The sequence below is a fragment of the Oncorhynchus masou genome, chromosome 2 (genome assembly GCF_036934945.1).
Source record: "Oncorhynchus masou masou isolate Uvic2021 chromosome 2, UVic_Omas_1.1, whole genome shotgun sequence".
Lineage (NCBI taxonomy): Eukaryota > Metazoa > Chordata > Actinopteri > Salmoniformes > Salmonidae > Oncorhynchus > Oncorhynchus masou.
Window position 1 is genome coordinate 9901572 of NC_088213.1, and position 22741 is coordinate 9924312.

The 22741-nt window shown below is 45.3% G+C and overlaps 2 protein-coding genes and 1 pseudogene across 2 annotated transcripts in view; all 3 read left to right on the forward strand.

Moving 5' to 3' along the window:
- LOC135552469 (lactase-like protein) overlaps nt 1-1760 on the forward strand; it is a 14370-nt gene extending 12610 nt beyond the window's left edge. The window contains exon 8 of the mRNA XM_064984128.1: nt 1687-1760. Coding sequence (XP_064840200.1) covers nt 1687-1760 — 74 coding nt within the window. The remainder of the gene's footprint in view (nt 1-1686) is intronic.
- Nucleotides 1761-7128: 5368 nt separating this feature from the next.
- LOC135552477 (DIS3-like exonuclease 1) lies at nt 7129-14584 on the forward strand (the record flags this gene model as incomplete). The annotated part of the gene is made up of 5 exons (XM_064984138.1): nt 7129-7265; nt 8201-8336; nt 11674-11856; nt 14310-14388; nt 14571-14584. Coding segments are annotated over 5 exons (549 nt in total), but the record flags the coding sequence as incomplete, so codon positions are not given.
- LOC135555088 (DIS3-like exonuclease 1) overlaps nt 14305-22741 on the forward strand; it is a 36312-nt pseudogene continuing 27875 nt past the window's right edge.

Sequence of the window (22741 nt, forward strand, 5' to 3'; positions counted from 1 at the left end):
CCTTGGTTTCAATGTAACTTCTTGCAGTTACTGCAGAAACTGACCCCCATTTTCTCCGTAACACAACACAATGGAGGCAGGATATTTGTCCACGTGATAAAACAGGTATTTCATGTATAGAACAAGGATCAGAACTCATTTTTGACCAAATGTGCAGTTACTACACTTTTGCTTGGTAGGGCAGAGTAGACATACACCTTATGACGTGTCTATCATAGTGGAGGACACATATCTATCATAGCGGAGGACACATATCTATCATAGCGGAGGACACAGGTGTGTTAAACCTACACATTATGACATATCTATCATAGTGGAGGACACATATCTATCATAGCGGAGGACACATATCTATCATAGCGGAGGACACAGGTGTAGTAGACCTACACATTGTGACATATCTATCATAGCGGAGGACACATATCTATCATAGCGGAGGACACATATCTATCATAGTGGAGGACACATATCTATCATAGTGGAGGACACATATCTATCATAGTGGAGGACACATATCTATCATAGTGGAGGACACATATCTATCATAGCGGAGGACACATATCTATCATAGCGGAGGACACATATCTATCATAGTGGAGGACACATATCTATCATAGCGGAGGACACATATCTATCATAGAGGAGGACACATCTATCATAGAGGAGGACACATATCTATCATAGAGGAGGACACATATCTATCATAGAGGAGGACACATATCTATCATAGAGGAAGACACATATCTATCATAGTGGAGGACACATATCTATCATAGAGGAGGACACATGTCTATCATAGTGGAGGACACATATCTATCATAGAGGAGGACACATATCTATCATAGAGGAGGACACATATCTATCATAGCGGAGGACACAGGTATGTTAAACCTACACATTATGACATATCTATCATAGAGGAGGACACATATCTATCATAGAGGAGGACACATGTCTATCATAGTGGAGGACACATATCTATCATAGTGGAGGACACATATCTATCATAGAGGAGGACACATATCTATCATAGAGGAGGACACATATCTATCATAGAGGAGGACACATATCTATCATAGTGGAGGACACATATCTATCATAGAGGAGGACACATATCTATCATAGAGGAGGACACATATCTATCATAGAGGAGGACACATATCTATCATAGAGGAGGACACATATCTATCATAGTGGAGGACACATATCTATCATAGTGGAGGACACAGGTGTGTTAAACCTACACATTGTGACATATCTATCATAGCGGAGGACACAGGTGTGTTAAACCTACACATTATGACATGTCTATCATAGCGGAGGACACATATCTATCATAGTGGAGGACACAGGTGTGTTATACCTACAAATTGTGACATATCTATCATAGCGGAGGACACAGGTGTGTTATACCTACACATTATGACATATCTATCATAGCGGAGGACACAGGTGTGTTATACCTACACATTGTGACATGTCTATCATAGCGGAGGACACATGTCTATCATAGCGGAGGACCCAGGTGTGTTAAACCTACACATTATGACATGTCTATCATAGCGGAGGACACATATCTATCATAGCGGAGGACACAAGTGTATTAAACCGACACATTGTGACATATCTATCATAGTGGAGGACACAGGTATATTAAACCTACACATTGTGACATGTCTATCATAGAGGAGGACACAGGTGTAGTAGACCTAAATAGCCAATGGCGCACCCTCAACACCGCCTCGGAGACAGCTCTTTAGGTGTCCGCACAGCCGCGGCCATGCCGCGACCTCTCTGAGGCGACGTGAGGTGTAGGCTCAAGTCCTCGTCAGAGGTGATCGAATGACACGTAGAGGGCAACTTCCTCCGTGTTACCTTCAATAGAAATCCACCTATCGAGAAGTGGGTAAAAGCACAACCTCATTACAGCACGGCGATGCTGATCAAGCTTAAACAGGATGTAGCCTGTGGATGAATAATGTAGCCACTTCTAACAGTGTACAGCAGACGCTACTTATACAATACACACACACATTGGTGTTAGTTGTTGTCCAGAGTTGATGACTTGGTGTAAATAACAGTCCCGGTAGGCTTTCAGTAGTCCTCGTCCTCGTTCTCCTTTTGTTTCCGTTAGCTCCCGTTTTATAAATCTGTTGCATCGTTAACGTGACGAGGCTTCACTTTTCAGAGTCTTCGGTTGTGTGTGTGTGTGTGTGTGTGTGTGTGTGTGTGTGTGTGTGTGTGTGTTGTGCTGATGTCATGCTGTGTAGTTGGTTAAATTGCAGAGCTCTATTCACTACAACACACAGGGGACCCCAGGATGAACCGCTGAGTCAGGGAGACTCTGTTATACCCACTGACACGCTATCCTGTTGGTAGGAAAGATCTGTGTATTGAGTTATTACATACTGTGGGTTATCACATACTGTGGGTTATCACATACTGTGGGTTATCACATACTGTGGGTTATCACGTACTGTGGGTTATCACATACTGTGGGTTATCACATACTGTGGGTTATCACGTACTGTGGGTTATCACGTACTGTGGGTTATCGCATACTGTGGGTTATCACATACTGTGGGTTATCACGTACTGTGGGTTATCACGTACTGTGGGTTATTACATACTGTGGGTTATCACATACTGTGGGTTATCACGTACTGTGGGTTATCGCATACTGTGGGTTATCACATACTGTTGGTTATCACATACTGTGGGTTATTACATACTGTGGGTTATCACATACTGTATTCTACAAGGTTATTAGGCTACATACTGTAGGTTACTAGGTTATTAGGCTACATACTGTAGGTTACATACTGTAGGTTACATACTGTAGGCTGCAAGGTTATTATGCTACATACTGTAGGTTACTAGGTTATTAGGCTACATACGGTAGGTTACTAGGTTATTAGGCTACATACTGTAGGTTACATACTGTAGGTTACATACTGTAGGCTGCAAGGTTATTATGCTACATACTGTAGGTTACTAGGTTATTAGGCTACATACTGTAGGCTACAAGGTTACATACTGTAGGCTACATACTGCAGGTTGCTAGGGTACATACTGTAGGTTACTAGGTTATTAGGCTACATACTGTAGGCTACAAGGTTACATACTGTAGGCTACATACTGCAGGTTGCTAGGGTACATACTGTAGGCTACAAGGTTATTAGGCTACATACTGTAGGCTACAAGGTTACATACTGTAGGCTACATACTGCAGGTTGCTAGGGTACATACTGTAGGTTACATACTGTAGGTTATTAGGTTACATACTGTGGGTTACTAGGTTATTAGGATACATACTGTAGGCTTCAAGGTTACATACTGTAGGCTACATACTGCAGGTTGCTGGGATACATACTGTAGGTTACATACTGTAGGTTATTAGGTTACATACTGTAGTTTACATACTGTAGGTTACCAGGTTATTAGGCTACATACTGTACGTTACTAGGTTATTAGGATACATACTGTAGGTTACTAGTTTATTGGGATACATACTGTAGGCTACAAGGTCCCATAGTGTAGGCTAAAGGGTTATTAGGCTGCAAGGTTATTAGGCTACATACTGTAGGCTACGAGGTTATTAGGCTACGAGGTTATTAGGCTACGTGGTTATTAGGCTACGAGGTTATTAGGCTACATACTGTAGGCTACAAGGTTATTAGGCTACATACTGTAGGCTACAAGGTATTAGGCTACAAGGTTATTAGGCTACAAGGTTATTAGGCTACATACTGTAGGCTACAAGGTTATTAGGTTACAAGGTTATTAGGCTACGAGGTTATTAGGCTACATACTGTAGGTTACTAGGTTATTACTGTAGGTTACTAGGTTATTAGGCTACATACTGTAGGCTACAAGGTATTAGGCTACAAGGTTATTAGGCTACAAGGTTATTAGGCTACATACTGTAGGCTACAAGGTTATTAGGCTACAAGGTTATTAGGCTACAAGGTTATTAGGCTACATACTGTAGGCTACAAGGTTATTAGGTTACAAGGTTATTAGGTTACAAGGTTATTAGGCTACGAGGTTATTAGGCTACATACTGTAGGTTACTAGGTTATTAGGCTACATACTGTAGGTTACTAGGTTATTAGGATACATATTGTAGGTTACTAGGTTATTAGGATACATACTGTAGGTTACTAGGTTATTAGGCTACATACTGTAGGCAACAAGGTCCCATACTGTAGGCTACATACTGCAGGTTGCTAGGGTACATACTGTAGGTTACATACTGTAGGTTATTAGGTTACATACTGTAGGCTACACGGTTATTAGGCTACAAGGTTATTAGGCTACGAGGTTATTAGGCTGCATACTGTAGGCTACGAGGTTATTAGGCTACATACTGTAGGCTACAAGGTATTAGGCTACAAGGTTATTAAGCTACGAGGTTATTAGGCTACATACTGTAGGCTACACGGTTATTAGGCTACCTACTGTAGGCTACGAGGTTTTTAGGCTACGAGGTTATTAGGCTACATACTGTAGGCTACAAGGATATTAGGCTACATACTGTAGGCTACAAGGTTATTAGGCTATGAGGTTATTAGGCTACGTACTGTAGGCTATGAGGTTATTAGGCTACATACTGTAGGCTACAAGGTTATTAGGCTACGAGGTTATTAGGCTACATAGTGTAGGCTACAAGGTTATTAGGTTACAAGGTTATTAGGCTACGAGGTTATTAGGCTACATACTGTAGGTTACTAGGTTATTACTGTAGGTTACTAGGTTATTAGGCTACATACTGTAGGCTACAAGGTATTAGGCTACAAGGTTATTAGGCTACAAGGTTATTAGGCTACATACTGTAGGCTACAAGGTTATTAGGCTACAAGGTTATTAGGCTACAAGGTTATTAGGCTACATACTGTAGGCTACAAGGTTATTAGGTTACAAGGTTATTAGGCTACGAGGTTATTAGGCTACATACTGTAGGTTACTAGGTTATTAGGCTACATACTGTAGGTTACTAGGTTATTAGGATACATATTGTAGGTTACTAGGTTATTAGGATACATACTGTAGGTTACTAGGTTATTAGGCTACATACTGTAGGCAACAAGGTCCCATACTGTAGGCTACATACTGCAGGTTGCTAGGGTACATACTGTAGGTTACATACTGTAGGTTATTAGGTTACATACTGTAGGCTACACGGTTATTAGGCTACAAGGTTATTAGGCTACGAGGTTATTAGGCTGCATACTGTAGGCTACACGGTTATTAGGCTACCTACTGTAGGCTACGAGGTTTTTAGGCTACGAGGTTATTAGGCTACATACTGTAGGCTACAAGGATATTAGGCTACATACTGTAGGCTACAAGGTTATTAGGCTATGAGGTTATTAGGCTACGTACTGTAGGCTATGAGGTTATTAGGCTACATACTGTAGGCTACAAGGTTATTAGGCTACGAGGTTATTAGGCTACATAGTGTAGGCTACACGGTTATTAGGCTACAAGGTTATTAGGCTACGAGGTTATTAGGCTACATAGTGTAGGTTACAAGGTTATTAGGCTACATACTGTAGGCTACGAGGTTATTAGGCTACAAGGTTATTAGGCTACCAGGTTATTAGGCTACATACTGTAGGTTACTAGGTTATTAGGCTACAAGGTTATTAGGCTACAAGGTTATTAGCAGTGGTGGAAAAAGTACACAACTGTCATACCTGAGTAGAGGTAAAGTAAAATACTACTTAACTACTTACTACTTAAAAGTCTGAAAGTATTTGGTTTTAAATATACTTAAAGTATTACAAATAAATATAATTGCTAAAATATACTGAAGTATCAAAAGTCAAAGTCAAAGTATAAATCATTTAAATTCCTTATATAAAGCAAACCAGACGGAATCATTTTCTTGTGTTTTTAATTTACAAATAGCCAGGGGCACGCTCCAACACCCAGACATCATTTACAAACCAAGCATGTGTTTAGTGAGTCCACCAGATCAGAGGCTGTAGTGACGACCAGGGATGTTCTATTGACAAGTGTGCGAATTAGACAATTTTCCTGTCCTGCTAAGCATTTAAAATTGAACGAGTACTTTTAGGTGTCAGGGAAAATGCATGGAATAAAAAATACATCATTTTCTTTAGGAATGTAAGGACGTTAAAGTTGTCAAAACTATAAATAGTTGTCACGCCCTGACCTTAGTATTCTTTGTTTTCTTTATTATTTTGGTTAAGTCAGAGTGTGACAGTAACTGATGTATGTGTTTGGCCCTGTCTAGGGGTTTTGTATGTCTATTGGGGTTTAGTAGTCAAGGTGTTATGTATGTCTATGGTTGCCTAGATTGGTTCTCAATTAGAGGCAGCTGTTTATCATTGTCTCTGATTGGGAACCATATTTAGGCAGCCATATTCCTTGGGTATTTCGTGGGTTATTGTCTATGTGTTAGTGCCTGTGTCTGTATTTGTTTATATATAGTTTCACGTTCGTTTTGTTGTTTTGTAAAGTTTGTTTAAGTGTTCTTCGTTTCATTAAAAAGAAGAACGTATTCACATCACATCCTCCATTCAACGAACGTGACAATAGTAAAGTACAGATAACCCCAAAAAACTACTTAAGCAGTACTTTAAAGTATTTTTACTTAAGTACTTTAAAGTATTTTTTACGTAAGTACTTTAAAGTATTTTTACTTAAGTACTTTAAAGTATTTTTTACGTAAGTACTTTAAAGTATTTTTACTTAAGTACTTTAAAGTATTTTTTACGTAAGTACTTTAAAGTATTTTTTACTTAAGTACTTTAAAGTATTTTTACTTAAGTACTTTAAAGTATTTTTTACTTAAGTACTTTAAAGTATTTTTTACTTAAGTACTTTAAAGTATTTTTTACGTAAGTACTTTAAAGTATTTTTTATGTAAGTACTTTAAAGCTACTGCTGTAGCTGGTGTCAAATCTAGGACCCTACTTCATGGTACTTCATGAGACCATACTTCATGGTACTACATGAGACCATACTTCATGAGTTGCCCTCTCTGCGATTTCTTGTTATCTTTTACGTTGTTTATGTCTTGTCTACTATTTTAAGGTATTTGTTTTATCCCACTTTATATCAGCAAAACGATGCACTTTGAGTAGAAAATGAATTGTTTCTATCAGGCAGTACAACCGGCTACGCAGCTTGCTGAAGGACCCCCGTCATCACTGTATCCTGTTTGCCAACGAGTTCCAGGAGTATTCCTACTGCCCCAGAGAAAAGGGAGAGCCGCAGGACAAATGGCAGACCAGGTGAGTGGCCTTCCTACACCACCTCCTCCGTCTTCATCCTCTGCCTTCATCCTCCTCCTTCATCGTCATCCTCCTCCTTCATCCTGGGGTGGCAGGTAGCCTAGTGGTTAGAGTGTTGGGCCAGTAACTGAAAGGTTGCTAGATCGAATCCCTGAGCTGACGAGGTAAAAATCTGTCGTTCTGCCCCTGTTCAAGGCAGTTAACCCACTGTTCCTAGGCCGTCATTGTCAATAAGAATTTGTTCTTAACTGACTTGACTGGTAAAATAAATCAAATTAAAATCCTCCTCCTTCTTCATCCTCGCTGCCTTCATCCTCTTTATCCTATTCCGCCTTCATCCTCCTCTGCCTTCTTCTCTCTCCGCCTTCTTCTGCCTTCATCCTCCTCCTTCATCATCATCCTCTTCATCCTCCTCTGCCTTCTTCTTTCTCCGCCTTCTTCTGCCTTCATCCTCCTCTACCTTCATCCTCCTCTACCTTCATCCTCCTCTGCCTTCATCCTCCTCTACCTTCATCCTCCTCTACCTTCATCCTCCTCTGCATTCATCCTCCTCCTTCATCATCCTCTTCTTCCTCCTTCTCCTACTCCTCTGCCTTCACCCTCCTCTTCATCCTCCTCTACCTTCATCCTCCTCCACCTTCTTCCTCCTACTCCTCCTCCTTCATCCTCCTCTTCATCCTCCTCTACCTTCATCCTCCTCTACCTTCATCCTCCTCCGCCTTCTTCCTCCTTCTCCTACTCCTCTGCCTTCACCCTCCTCTTCATCCTCCTCCTCTGACTGTAAAACCCAATATTAAGCCAGTTAATGCAAGTCAAGTTTGTTGCCATTTGTAGGTACATAATACGTACATTGGAATTGTGTGTGTTCAGGCATCACTCTGTGTATCTGTATGTGTATGGTAACGCAGGTGTGTCCTCGTCTCCCTCCCCCGTAGGTGTGTGTATCAAGCTGCGGTGTGGTACCATGACCACCTGGCAGGGCTGAAGCCAGTAGTGATGATCACTGAAGACCAGACCGCTGTGGCAGAGTACAGCAGCCTCAACTGTGGTGTCTATGTCCTCTGTACACAGGTACAACACTATAGTACACACAGCCTCAACTGTGGTGTCTATGTCCTCTGTACACAGGTACAACACTATAGTACACACAGCCTCAACTGTGGTGTCTACTTCCTCTGTACACAGGTACAACACTATAGTACACACAGCCTCAACTGTGGTGTTTATGTCCTCTGTACACAGGTACAACACTATAGTACACACAGCCTCAACTGTGGTAACTACTTCCTCTGTACACAGGTACACACTATAGTACACACAGCCTCAACTGTGGTAACTACTTCCTCTGTACACAGGTACACACTATAGTACACACAGCCTCAACTGTGGTGTTTATATCCTCTGTACACAGGTACAAAACTATAGTACACACAGCCTCAACTGTGGTGTTTATGTCCTCTGTACACAGGTACAACACTATAGTACACGCCACGTACCCAAATGCCTGTTCTGTCCCATTGCCCTTCAATGGTGCTAACATGATTAAAGATACATCCATGGTATACTGAATACTCCTCTATAGGTGAATACCTGGGTAATGAGAACCCTGCTGAATACTCCTCTATAGGTGAATACCTGGGTAATGAGAACCCTGCTGAATACTCCTCTATAGGAGAATACCTGGGTATTGAGAACCCTGCTGAATACTGAACCTCTATAGGTGAATACCTGGGTAATGAGGACCCTGCTGAATACTCCTCTATAGGTGAATACCTGGGTAATGAGAACCCTGCTGAATACTGAACCTCTATTGGTGAATACCTGGGTAATGAGAACCCTGCTGAATACTTCTCTATAGGTGAATACCTGGGTAATGAGAACCCTGCTGAATACTGAACCTCTATAGGTGAATACCTGGGTAATGAAAACCCTGCTGAATACTGAACCTCTATAGGTGAATACCTGGGTAATGAGAACCCTGCTGAATACTCCTCTATAGGTGAATACCTGGGTAATGAGAACCCTGCTGAATACTCCTCTATAGGTGGATACCTGGGTAATGAGAACCCTGCTGAATACTCCTCTATAGGTGAATACCTGGGTAATGAGAACCCTGCTGAATACTCCTCTATAGGTGAATACCTGGGTAATGAGAACCCTGCTGAATACTCCTCTATAGGTGGATACCTGGGTAATGAGAACCCTGCTGAATACTGAACCTCTATAGGTGAATACCTGGGTATTGAGAACCCTGCTGAATACTCCTCTATAGGTGAATACCTGGGAATGAGAACCCTGCTGAATACTGAATCTCTATAGGAGAATACCTGGGTAATGAGAACCCTGCTGAATACTGAACCTCTGTAGGTGAATACCTGGGTAATGAGAACCCTGCTGAATACTCCTCTATAGGTGAAGACCTGGGTAATGAGGACCCTGCTGAATACTCCTCTATAGGTGAATACCTGGGAATGAGAACCCTGCTGAATACTGAATCTCTATAGGAGAATACCTGGGTAATGAGAACCCTGAACCTCTGAATACCTGGGTAATGAACCTCTGTAGGTGAATACCTGGGTAATGAGAACCCTGCTGAATACTCCTCTATAGGTGAATACCTGGGTAATGAGAACCCTGCTGAATACTCTTCTATAGGTGAATACCTGGGTAATGGGAACCCTGCTGAATACTCCTCTATAGGAGAATACCTGTGTATTGAGAACCCTGCTGAATACTCCTCTGTAGGTGAATACCTGGGTAATGAGAAGAATACCCTATAGGTGAATACCTGGGTAATGAATACAATCTTCTATAGGTGAATACCTGGGTAATGGGAACCCTGCTGAATACTCCTCTATAGGAGAATACCTGTGTATTGAGAACCCTGCTGAATACTGAACCTCTATAGGTGAATACCTGGGTAATGAGAACCCTGCTGAATACTCCTCTATAGGTGAATACCTGGGTAATGAGAACCCTGCTGAATACTGAACCTCTATAGGTGAATACCTGGGTAATGAGAACCCTGCTGAATACTCCTCTACCCAGGTGTTTCACCTATGGGGTTCAGAATATTACCCAGGTATTCACCTATAATGAGAACACTGCTGAATACTCCTCTATAGGTGAATACCTGGGTAATGAGAACCCTGCTGAATACTGAATCTCTATAGGTGAATATCTGGGTAATGAGAACCCTGCTGAATACTCCTCTATAGGTGAATACCTGGGTAATGAGAACCCTGCTGAATACTGAACCTCTATAGGTGAATACCTGGGTAATGAGAACCCTGCTGAATACTGAATCTCTATAGGAGAATACCTGGGTAATGAGAACCCTGCTGAATACTGAACCTCTATAGGTGAATACCTGGGTAATGAGAACCCTGCTGAATACTGAACCTCTATAGGTGAATACCTGGGTAATGAGAACCCTGCTGAATGCTGGACCTCTATAGGTGAATACCTGGGTAATGAGAACCCTGCTGAATACTGAACCTCTATAGGTGAATACCTGGGTAATGAGAACCCTGCTGAATACTGAACCTCTATAGGTGAATACCTGGGTAATGAGAACCCTGCTGAATACTACTCTATAGGTGAATACCTGGGTAATGAGAACCCTGCTGAATACTGAACCTCTGTAGGTGAATACCTGGGTAATGACCTCTATAGGTGAAACCCTGCTGAATGGACCTCTATAGGTATAGGTGAATACCTGGGTAATGAGAACCCTGCTGAATACTCCTCTATAGGTGAATACCTGGGAATGAGAACCCTGCTGAATACTCCTCTATAGGTTAATACCTGGAGATGAGAACCCTGCTGAATACTCCTCTATAGGTGAATACCTGGGTAATGAGAACCCTGCTGAATACTCCTCATAGGTGAATACCTGGGTAATGAGAACCCTGCTGAATACTCCTCTATAGGTGAATACCTGGGTAATGAGAACCCTGCTGAATACTCCTCTATAGGTGAATACCTGGGTAATGAGAACCCTGCTGAAACTCCTCTATAGGTGAATACCTGGGTAATGAGAACCCTCTATAGGTGAATACCTGGGTAATGGAACCTCAGGGAACATCAGTCAAAAGGACCCATACAAGAAGCCAGGTTGGGTTCAGATCAGTTTTCATTCCGTTGGTATAGTGTATACTATGTTGTCGGTCCTGTGGCTCCGTTGGTAAAGAGTGAGACCCAGGGTTGTGGGTTCAATTCCCCCGCAGGGATCACATAGCCTACACATACTGAACACAGGATAAAACATCTCCTAATATTACCAGCCAGTTTATCGTTACCTTGTGCGTGTCTCTTGGTCTTCAGGAGCACAGAACTAGAATGAGTAGAACTGTCCCTGCCCATTCAAGTCAGTCAGGGCATAATGAGATTCTGTTTCTATGTTCAGGAGTACCTGCAGACGTTCTGGCCGGAGCTGCAGGCTGCCCTGGAGCTGTACTGCTCCATCGCTCAGTCCCTGCAGGAGAAAGGGAGCGAGGGGACGGAGAGAGAGTACACTGAACACCTGCCTGCCGAGGTCCTGCAGGCTGGCATTAAGTCTGGCCGATACATACAGGCAGGTGGAGGGGGCGTGTGTGTGTGTGTGTGTGTGTGTGTGTGTGTGTGTGTGTGTGTGTGTGTGTGTGTGTGTGTGTGTGTGTGTGTGTGTGTGTGTGTGTGTGTGTGTGTGTGTGTGTGTGTGTGTGTGTGTGTGTGTGTGCTCTCAGAAGCACACTGTAACATCTCTCCTTAGTGGAACACATAAAGTCATGAAGAGCAGCCCGTGTCATGTGTGAAGGTCCTCTTTACTCCAAACTACACTCAGATGTGAAGGTCCTCTTTACTCCAAACTACACTCAGATGTGAAGGTCCTCTTTACTCCAAACTACACTCAGATGTGAAGGTCCTCTTTACTCCAAACTACACTCAGATGTGAAGGTCCTCCTCTTTACTCCAAACTACACTCAGGTGTGAAGGTCCTCCTCTTTACTCCAAACTACACTCAGATGTGAAGGTCCTCTTTACTCCAAACTACACTCAGATGTGAAGGTCCTCTTTACTCCAAACTACACTCAGATGTGAAGGTCCTCTTTACTCCAAACTACACTCAGGTGTGAAGGTCCTCCTCTTTACTCCAAACTACACTCAGATGTGAAGGTCCTCTTTACTCCAAACTACACGCAGGTGTGAAGGTCCTCCTCTTTACTCCAAACTACACGCAGGTGTGAAGGTCATCTTTACTCCAAACTACACTCAGGTGTGAAGGTCCTCCTCTTTACTCCAAACTACACGCAGGTGTGAAGGTCATCTTTACTCCAAACTACACTCAGGTGTGAAGGTCCTCTTTACTCCAAACTACACTCAGATGTGAAGGTCCTCTTTACTCCAAACTACACTCAGATGTGAAGGTCCTCCTCTTTATTCCAAACTACACTCAGATGTGAAGGTCCTCTTTACTCCAAACTACACTCAGATGTGAAGGTCCTCTTTACTCCAAACTACACTCAGATGTGAAGGTCCTCCTCGACAGCCATTTTGAGGCTTACAAACACAACCACTCTGGAGAAAAGCAAACACCAAAAACACCAAAAAATACACATTTCTGTGAAATGAAAATGTCCCCCCAATGTGGGGTGGGGGCGAGCCTAGCGGTTAGGCCAGTAACCAAAAGGTTGCTGATTCGAATCCTAGAGCTGACTAGGTGAAATCTGCCCGATGTGCCCTTGAACAAGGCACTTAACCCTAATTGCTCCTGTAAGTTGCTCTGGATATGAGCATCTGCTAAATGACATAAAAAAAACATTTAAAAAAAAGTTTTCTTCTCTGTCCCTTCCTTCCATTCCAGGGCACTACGTCTTCTGTCTCTCTGTCCTTCCATTCCAGGGTACTAAGTCTTCTGTCTCTCTGTCCCTCCCTTCCATTCCAGGGCACTAAGTCTACTGCCCTTCCATTCCAGGGTACTAAGTCTTCTGTCCTTCCATTCAAGGGTACTAAGTCTACTGCCCTTCCATTCCAGGGTACTAAGTCTACTGTCATTCCATTCCAGGGTACTAAGTCTTCTGTCTCTCTGTCCTTCCATTCCAGGGTACTAAGTCCTCTGTCTCTCTGCCCTTCCATTCCAGGGTACTAAGTCTTCTGTTTCTCTGTCCTTCCATTCCAGGGTACTAAGTCTTCTGTCTCTCTGTCCTTCCATTCCAGGGTACTAAGTCTTCTGTTTCTCTGTCCTTCCATTCCAGGGTACTAAGTCTTCTGCCCTTCCATTCCAGGGTACTAAGTCTTCTGTCCTTCCATTCCAGGGTACTAAGTCTTCTGTCCTTCCATTCCAGGGTACTAAGTCTTCTGTCCTTCCATTTCAGGGTACTAAGTCTTCTGTCCTTCCATTCCAGGGTACTAAGTCTTCTGTCTCTCTGTCCTTCCATTCCAGGGTACTAAGTCTACTGCCCTTCCATTCCAGGGTACTAAGTCTTCTGTCTCTCTGTCCTTCCATTCCAGGGTACTAAGTCTACTGCCCTTCCATTCCAGGGTACTAAGTCTACTGTCCTTCCATTCCAGGGTACTAAGTCTACTGTCATTCCATTCCAGGGTACTAAGTCTACTGCCCTTCCATTCCAGGGTACTAAGTCTACTGTCATTCCATTCCAGGGTACTAAGTATTCTGTCTCTCTGCCCTTCCATTCCAGGGTACTAAGTCTTCTGTCTCTCTGTCCTTCCATTCCAGGGTACTAAGTCTTCTGTCTCTCTGCCCTTCCATTCCAGGGTACTAAGTCTTCTGTCTCTCTGCCCTTCCATTCCAGGGTACTAAGTCTTCTGTCTCTCTGTCCTTCTATTCCAGGGTACTAAGTCTTCTGTCTCTCTGTCCTTCCATTCCAGGGTACGAAGTCTTCTGTCCTTCCATTCCAGGGTACTAAGTCTTCTGTCTCTCTGTCCTTCCATTCCAGGGTACTAAGTCTTCTGTCCTTCCATTCAAGGGTACTAAGTCTTCTGTGTCTCTGTCCCTCCATTCCAGGGCACTAAGTCTTCTGTTTCTCTGTCCCTCCATTCCAGGGCACTCTGAATGTGAACAAGCACAGGGCCCAGCATGAAGCCTTCGTCCGCTTTGAGGGCTCTTCTAACAAGAGCTCAGGTGAGTTCCACAACAAAACCGACCTATGACCTCAAACTGTTCTGTTTGACCTTTAGCGTAAGGTGGTGGGTTCAATTCCCCCGCAGGGATCACATAGCCTACACCTACTAAACACAGGATAAAACATCTCCTATATTACCAGCCAGTGTATCGTTACCTTGTACGTGTCTCTTGGTCTTCAGGAGCACAGAACTAGAATGAGTAGAACTGGCCCTGCCCATTCAAGTCAGTCAGGGCATAATGAGATTCTGTTTCTATGTTCAGGAGTACCTGCAGACGTTCTGACCCAGTTGAGTTTATTAAGAAGGTTACAGACACACAAATATCACACCCACTTAAAAATGCTAATCTCCTCTGTTATTGTAATAGGGGGGAGGTTAGCATGTCTTGGGGGTATGATATAACATGCTAAACTCCTCTGTTATTGTAATAGGGGGAGGTTAGCATGTCTTGGGGGGTATGATATAACATGCTAATCTCCTCTGTTATTGTAATAGGGGGGAGGTTAGCATGTCTTGGGGGGTATGATATAACATGCTAATCTCCTCTGTTATTGTAATAGGGGGAGGTTAGCATGTCTTGGGGGTATGATATAGCATGCTAATCTCCTCTGTTATTGTAATAGGGGGAGGTTAGCATGTCTTGGGGGTATGATATAACATGCTAAACTCCTCTGTTATTGTAATAGGGGAGGTTAGCATGTCTTGGGGGTATGATATAACATGCTAATCTCCTCTGTTATTGTAAATGGGGAGGTTAGCATGTCTTGGGGGTATGATATAACATGCTAATCTCCTCTGTTATTGTAATGGAGGGAGGTTAGCATGTCTTGGGGTATGATATAACATGCTAATCTCCTCTGTTATTGTAATAGGGGGAGGTTAGCATGTCTTGGGGTATGATATAGCATGCTAATCTCCTCTGTTATTGTAATAGGGGGAGGTTAGCATGTCTTGGGGGTATGATATAACATGCTAATCTCCTCTGTTATTGTAATAGGGGGAGGTTAGCATGTCTTGGGGGTATGATATATGCTAATCTCCTCTGTTATTGTAATAGGGGGGAGGTTAGCATGTCTTGGGGTATGATATAACATGCTAATCTCCTCTGTTATTGTAATAGGGGAGGTTAGCATGTCTTGGGGGTATGATATAACATGCTAATCTCCTCTGTTATTGTAATAGGGGAGGTTAGCATGTCTTGGGTATGATATAGCATGCTAATCTCCTCTGTTATTGTAATAGGGGGAGGTTAGCATGTCTTGGGGTATGATATAACATGCTAATCTCCTCTGTTATAGTAATAGGGGGAGGTTAGCATGTCTTGGGGTATGATATAACATGCTAATCTCCTCTGTTATTGTAATAGGGGGGAGGTTAGCATGTCTTGGGGGGTATGATATAGCATGCTAATCTCCTCTGTTATTGTAATAGGGGGAGGTTAGCATGTCTTGGGGGTATGATATAACATGCTAATCTCCTCTGTTATTGTAATAGGGGGAGGTTAGCATGTCTTGGGTATGATATAACATGCTAATCTCCTCTGTTATTGTAATAGGGGGGAGGTTAGCATGTCTTGGGGGTATGATATAACATGCTAATCTCCTCTGTTATTGTAATAGGGGGGAGGTTAGCATGTCTTGGGGGCTATGATATATGCTAATCTCCTCTGTTATTGTAATAGGGGGGAGGTTAGCATATCTTGGGGGCTATGATATATGCTAATCTCCTCTGTTATTGTAATAGGGGGGAGGTTAGCATGTCTTGGGGGCTATGATATATGCTAATCTCCTCTGTTATTGTAATAGGGGGGAGGTTAGCATGTCTTGGGGGTATGATATAGCATGCTAATCTCCTCTGTTATTGTAATAGGGGGGAGGTTAGCATGTCTTGGGGGTATGATATAACATGCTAATCTCCTCTGTTATTGTTATAGGGGGGAGGTTAGCATGTCTTGGGGGGAGGATATTTTGTGGGTCTGTAACTTTCTCACTCATCATTATTCACATTCAGGGTCGGTTCCACATTCATGTAGACTATTCTTATTTTACAATCAAACATTATTAACCAAAACAAACGGCAAATGTGTAGAGTCACAAGCTTGATGTCGTCATTGAGTACCATGAACCAAATACTTCACTTTTTTTACAACTGTAATACAAATAGAAATGAATTTGTCCCAAAACGTTTGGTCCCCTAAAATGGGGGGGACTATGTTTTTTGTTGTTGTTACCTTTATTTAACAAGACAAGTCAGTTAAGAACAAATTCTTATTTTCAATGACGGCCTGGGAACAGTGGGTTAACTGCCTGTTCAGGGGCAGAACGACAGATTTGTACCTTGTCAGCTCGGGGGTTTGAACTTGCAACCTTCCGGTTACTAGTCCAACGCTCTAACCACTAGGCTACCCTGCCGCCTCTATGCTCTAACCACTAGGCTACCCTGCCGCCCCTCCGCTCTAACCACTAGGCTACCCTGCCACCCCTCCACTCTAACCACTAGGCTACCCTGCTGCCCCTCCACTCTAACCACTAGGCTACCCTGCTGCCCCTCCACTCTAACCACTAGGCTACCCTGCCCCTCCACTCTAACCACTAGGCTACCCTGCCGCCCCTCCACTCTAACCACTAGGCCACCCTGCCGCCCCTCCACTCTAACCACTAGGCTACCCTGCCGCCCCTCCACTCTAACCACTAGTCAGTCTACCCTGCCGCCTCTACACTCTAACCACTAGGCTACCCTGCCGCCCCTCCCTCTAACCACTAGGCTACCCTGCCGCCCCTCCACTCTAACCACTAGGCTACCCTGCCACCCCTCCCTCTAACCACTAGGCTACCCCGCCGCCCTCCACTCTAACCACTAGGCTACCCTGCCGGCCCTCCACTCTAACCACTAGGCTACCCTGCCGGCCCTCCACTCTAACCACTAGGCTACCATGCCGCCCCTCCACTCTAACCACTAGGCTACCCTGCCGCCCCTCCACTCTAACCACTAGGCTACCCTGCTGCCTCTACGCTCTAACCACTAGGCTACCCTGCCGCCCCTCCACTCTAACCACTAGGCTACCCTGCCGCCCCTCCACTCTAACCACTAGGCTACCCTGCCGGCCCTCCACTCTAACCACTAGGCTACCCTGCCGGCCCTCCACTCTAACCACTAGGCTACCATGCCGCCCCTCCACTCTAACCACTAGGCTACCCTGCCGCCCCTCCACTCTAACCACTAGGCTACCCTGCTGCCTCTACGCTCTAACCACTAGGCTACCCTGCCGCCCCTCCACTCTAACCACTAGGCTACCCTGCCGCCCCTCCCTCTAACCACTAGGCTACCCTGCCGCCCCTCCACTCTAACCACTAGGCTACCCTGCCGCCCCTCCACTCTAACCACTAGTCTACCCTGCCGCCCCACCACTCTAACCACTAGGCTACCCTGCCGCCCCTCCACTCTAACCACTAGGCTACACTGCCGCCCCTCCACTCTAACCACTAGGCTACACTGCCGCCCCTCCACTCTAACCACTAGGCTACCCTGCCGCCCCTCCACTCTAACCACTAGGCTACCCTGCCGCCCCTCCACTCTAACCACTAGGCTACCCTGCCGCCCCTCCACTCTAACCACTAGGCTACCCTGCCGCCCCTCCACTCTAACCACTAGGCTACCCTGCCGCCCCTCCACTCTAACCACTAGGCTACCTACCGCCCCTCCACTCTAACCACTAGGCTACCCTGCCGCCCCTCCACTCTAACCACTAGGCTACCCTGCCGCCCCTCCACTCTAACCACTAGGCTACCCTGCCGCCCCCTGAACACAAATATATCGATGAAAAATGCCCTCAAATGAAAGCTGCCAGTCTGCACATCATCGTCATATCATTTCAAATCCAAAGTGCTGGAGGACCAGAGCCAAAACAACACAACAACGTGTGTCACTGTACATCCTCTCCCAGAGCTGAACAGTGATGTGCTGGTGTGTGGGGGGAGGAATCGTAACCGGGCGGTGCACGGCGATATGGTTGCCGTGGAGCTGTTGCCGAAGGGGGAGTGGAGGGGGAGAACCACGGCCCTGACGGAGGGACAGGGGGAGGAGAAGGGAGACGAGACACAGAGCCAACCCATGGCCACAGGTACGCGCGCACACACACACACACACACACACACACACACTACTGACCTAATGTCTCAATTACTCATCTCTGTGTTTCCTAGACTGAATGGATGAGATACTAGACAGAACATACAGTATACAGTATTACAGTATTTACTCTTCTCTCTCTTCTCCCCCTCCTCTCTCTCTTCTCCCTCTCTCCCCCTCCTCTCTCTCTTCTCCCTCTCTCCCCCTCCTCTCTCTCTTCTCCCTCTCTCCCCCTCCTCTCTCTCTTCTCCCTCTCTCCCCCTCCTCTCTCTCTTCTCCCTTTTTCCCCCTCCTCTCTCTCTTCTCCCTCTCTCCCCCTCCTCTCTCTCTTCTCCCTCTCTCTCCCCCTCCTTCTCCCTCCTTCTCCCCCTCCTCTCTCTCTTCTCCCACCTTCTCCCCCTCCTCTCTCTCTTCTCCCTCTCTCCCCCTCCTCTCTATCTTCTCCTTCTCTCTCTCTTCTCCTTCTCTCTCTTCTTCCTCTCTCCCCCTCCTCTCTATCTTCTCCTTCTCTCTCTTCTTCCTCTCTCCCCCTCCTCTCTCTCTTCTTCCTCTCTCCCCCTCCTCTCTCTCTTCTCCTTCTCTCTCTCCACCTCCTCTCTCTTCTCCCTCCTTCTTCCTCCCTCTCCTCTCTCTCCCCTCCCTCTCCTCTCTCTCTTATCCCCCTCTCTCTCGTCCTTCTCCCTCTCCTCTCTCTCGTCTCCCTCCCACTCCTCTCTCTCTTTTCCCTCTCTCTCCCCCTCCTCTCTATCTTCTCCCTCTCTCCTCCCTCCAGGTCGTGTGGTAGGGATCCTTCAGAGGAACTGGAGGGACTATGTTGTGACCTTTCCCCCCAAGGAGGAGACCCAATCACAGAGCAGGAACTCCCAGCGTATCCTGGCCACGCCCTGGGACCAACGCATCCCTAAGATCCGAATCAGCACCCAACAGGCTGACAAACTACAGGTCAGACTAAGGACTTGATGATTAGTAGAGTGGTTGAATCAGGTGAACTTGCTTTAAGTCTCTGACTGTTGAAAGGACATGAAGCCTGTCATCTCCTCCGTCTCTCTAGGATCACCGGGTGATAGTTCGTCTGGACTCGTGGGACAGCACCTCCCTCTACCCTAACGGACACAGTGTCAGGGTTCTGGGCCGGGCTGGGGAGCTGGAGACTGAGGTCCAAACCATCCTCATAGAGAACTGCATCCACGTACCTCCTTTCTCTGAGGCACAGGTATAATATATAATATAGTACACCGTCCTCATAGAGATCTGTATCCAGTTATAGTATAATACACCGTCCTCATAGAGATCTGTATCCAGGTAGGGTATAGTATAGTACACCGTCCTCATAGAGATCTGTATCCAGGTAGGGTATAGTATAGTACACCGTCCTCATAGAGATCTGTATCCAGTTAGGGTATAATATAGTACACCGTCCTCATAGAGATCTGTATCCAGTTATAGTATAATACACCGTCCTCATAGAGATCTGTATCCAGGTAGGGTATAATACACCGTCCTCATAGAGATCTGTATCCAGGTAGGGTATAATACACCGTCCTCATAGAGATCTGTATCCAGGTAGGGTATAATACACCGTCCTCATAGAGATCTGTATCCAGGTAGGGTATAATACACCGTCCTCATAGAGATCTGTATCCAGGTAGAGTATAGTATAATACACCGTCCTCATAGAGATCTGTATCCAGGTAGAGTATAGTATAATACACCGTCCTCATAGAGATCTGTATCCAGGTAGGGTATAGTATAATACACCGTCCTCATAGAGATCTGTATCCAGTTATAGTATAATACACCATCCTCATAGAGATCTGTATCCAGGTAGGGTATAATACACCATCCTCATAGAGATCTGTATCCAGGTAGGGTATAATACACCGTCCTCATAGAGATCTGTATCCAGGTAGAGTATAGTATAATACACCGTCCTCATAGAGATCTGTATCCAGGTAGAGTATAGTATAATACACCGTCCTCATAGAGATCTGTATCCAGGTAGGGTATAGTATAATACACCGTCCTCATAGAGATCTGTATCCAGTTATAGTATAATACACCATCCTCATAGAGATCTGTATCCAGGTAGGGTATAATACACCGTCCTCATAGAGATCTGTATCCAGGTAGAGTATAGTATAATACACCGTCCTCATAGAGATCTGTATCCAGGTAGGGTATAGTATAGTACACCGTCCACATAGAGATCTGTATCCAGTTATAGTATAATACACCGTCCTCATAGAGATCTGTATCCAGGTAGGGTATAGTATAGTACACCGTCCACATAGAGATCTGTATCCAGTTATAGTATAATACACCGTCCTCATAGAGATCTGTATCCAGGTAGGGTATAGTATAGTACACCGTCCTCATAGAGATCTGTATCCAGGTAGGGTATAGTATAGTACACCGTCCTCATAGAGATCTGTATCCAGGTAGGGTATAGTATAGTACACCGTCCTCATAGAGATCTGTATCCAGGTAGGGTATAGTATAGTACACCGTCCACATAGAGATCTGTATCCAGTTATAGTATAATACACCGTCCTCATAGAGATCTGTATCCAGGTAGGGTATAGTATAGTACACCGTCCTCATAGAGATCTGTATCCAGGTAGGGTATAGTATAGTACACCGTCCACATAGAGATCTGTATCCAGTTATAGTATAATACACCGTCCTCATAGAGATCTGTAACCAGTTCTAGTATAATACACCATCTTCATAGAGATCTGTATCCAGTTATAGTATAATACACCGTCCTCATAGAGATCTGTATCCAGGTAGGGTATAGTATAGTACACCGTCCTCATAGAGATCTGTATCCAGTTATAGTATAATACACCGTCCTCATAGAGATCTGTATTACATTTACATTACATTTAAGTCATTTAGCAGACGCTCTTATCCAGAGCGACTTACAAATTGGTGAATTCACCTTCTGACATCCAGTGGAACAGCCACTTTATAATAGTGCATCTAAATCATTAAGGGGGGTGGTGAGAAGGATTACTTATCTTATCCTAGGTATTCCTTGAAGAGGTGGGGTTTCAGGTGTCTCCGGAAGGTGGTGATTGACTCCGCTGTCCTGGCGTCGTGAGGGAGTTTGTTCCACCATTGGGGGCCAGAGCAGCGAACAGTTTTGACTGGGCTGAGCGGGAACTGTACTTCCTCAATGGTAGGGAGGCGAGCAGGCCAGAGGTGGATGAACGCAGTGCCCTTGCTTGGGTGTAGGGCCTGATCAGAGCCTGGAGGTACTGCGGTGCCGTTCCCCTCACAGCTCCGTAGGCAAGCACCATGGTCTTGTAGCGGATGCGAGCTTCAACTGGAAGCCAGTGGAGAGAGCGGAGGAGCGGGGTGACGTGAGAGAACTTGGGAAGGTTGAACACCAGACGGGCTGCGGCGTTCTGGATGAGTTGTAGGGGTTTAATGGCACAGGCAGGGAGCCCAGCCAACAGCGAGTTGCAGTAATCCAGACGGGAGATGACAAGTGCCTGGATTAGGACCTGCGCCGCTTCCTGTGTGAGGCAGGGTCGTACTCTGCGGATGTTGTAGAGCATGAACCTACAGGAACGGGCCACCGCCATGATGTTGGTTGAGAACGACAGGGTGTTGTCCAGGATCACGCCAAGGTTCTTAGCGCTCTGGGAGGACGACACAACGGAGTTGTCAACCGTGATGGCGAGGTCATGGAACGGGCAGTCCTTCCCCGGGAGGAAGAGCAGCTCCGTCTTGCCGAGGTTCAGCTTGAGGTGGTGATCCGTCATCCACACTGATATGTCTGCCAGACATGCAGAGATGCGATTCGCCACCTGGTCATCAGAAGGGGGAAAGGAGAAGATTAATTGTGTGTCGTCTGCATAGCAATGATAGGAGAGACCATGTGAGGTTATGACAGAGCCAAGTGACTTGGTGTATAGCGAGAATAGGAGAGGGCCTAGAACAGAGCCCTGGGGACACCAGTGGTGAGAGCGCGTGGCGAGGAGACAGATTCTCGCCACGCCACCTGGTAGGAGCGACCTGTCAGGTAGGACGCAATCCAAGCGTGGGCCGCGCCGGAGATGCCCAACTCGGAGAGGGTGGAGAGGAGGATCTGATGGTTCACAGTATCGAAGGCAGCCGATAGGTCTAGAAGGATGAGAGCAGAGGAGAGAGAGTTAGCTTTAGCAGTGCGGAGCGCCTCCGTGATACAGAGAAGAGCAGTCTCAGTTGAATGACTA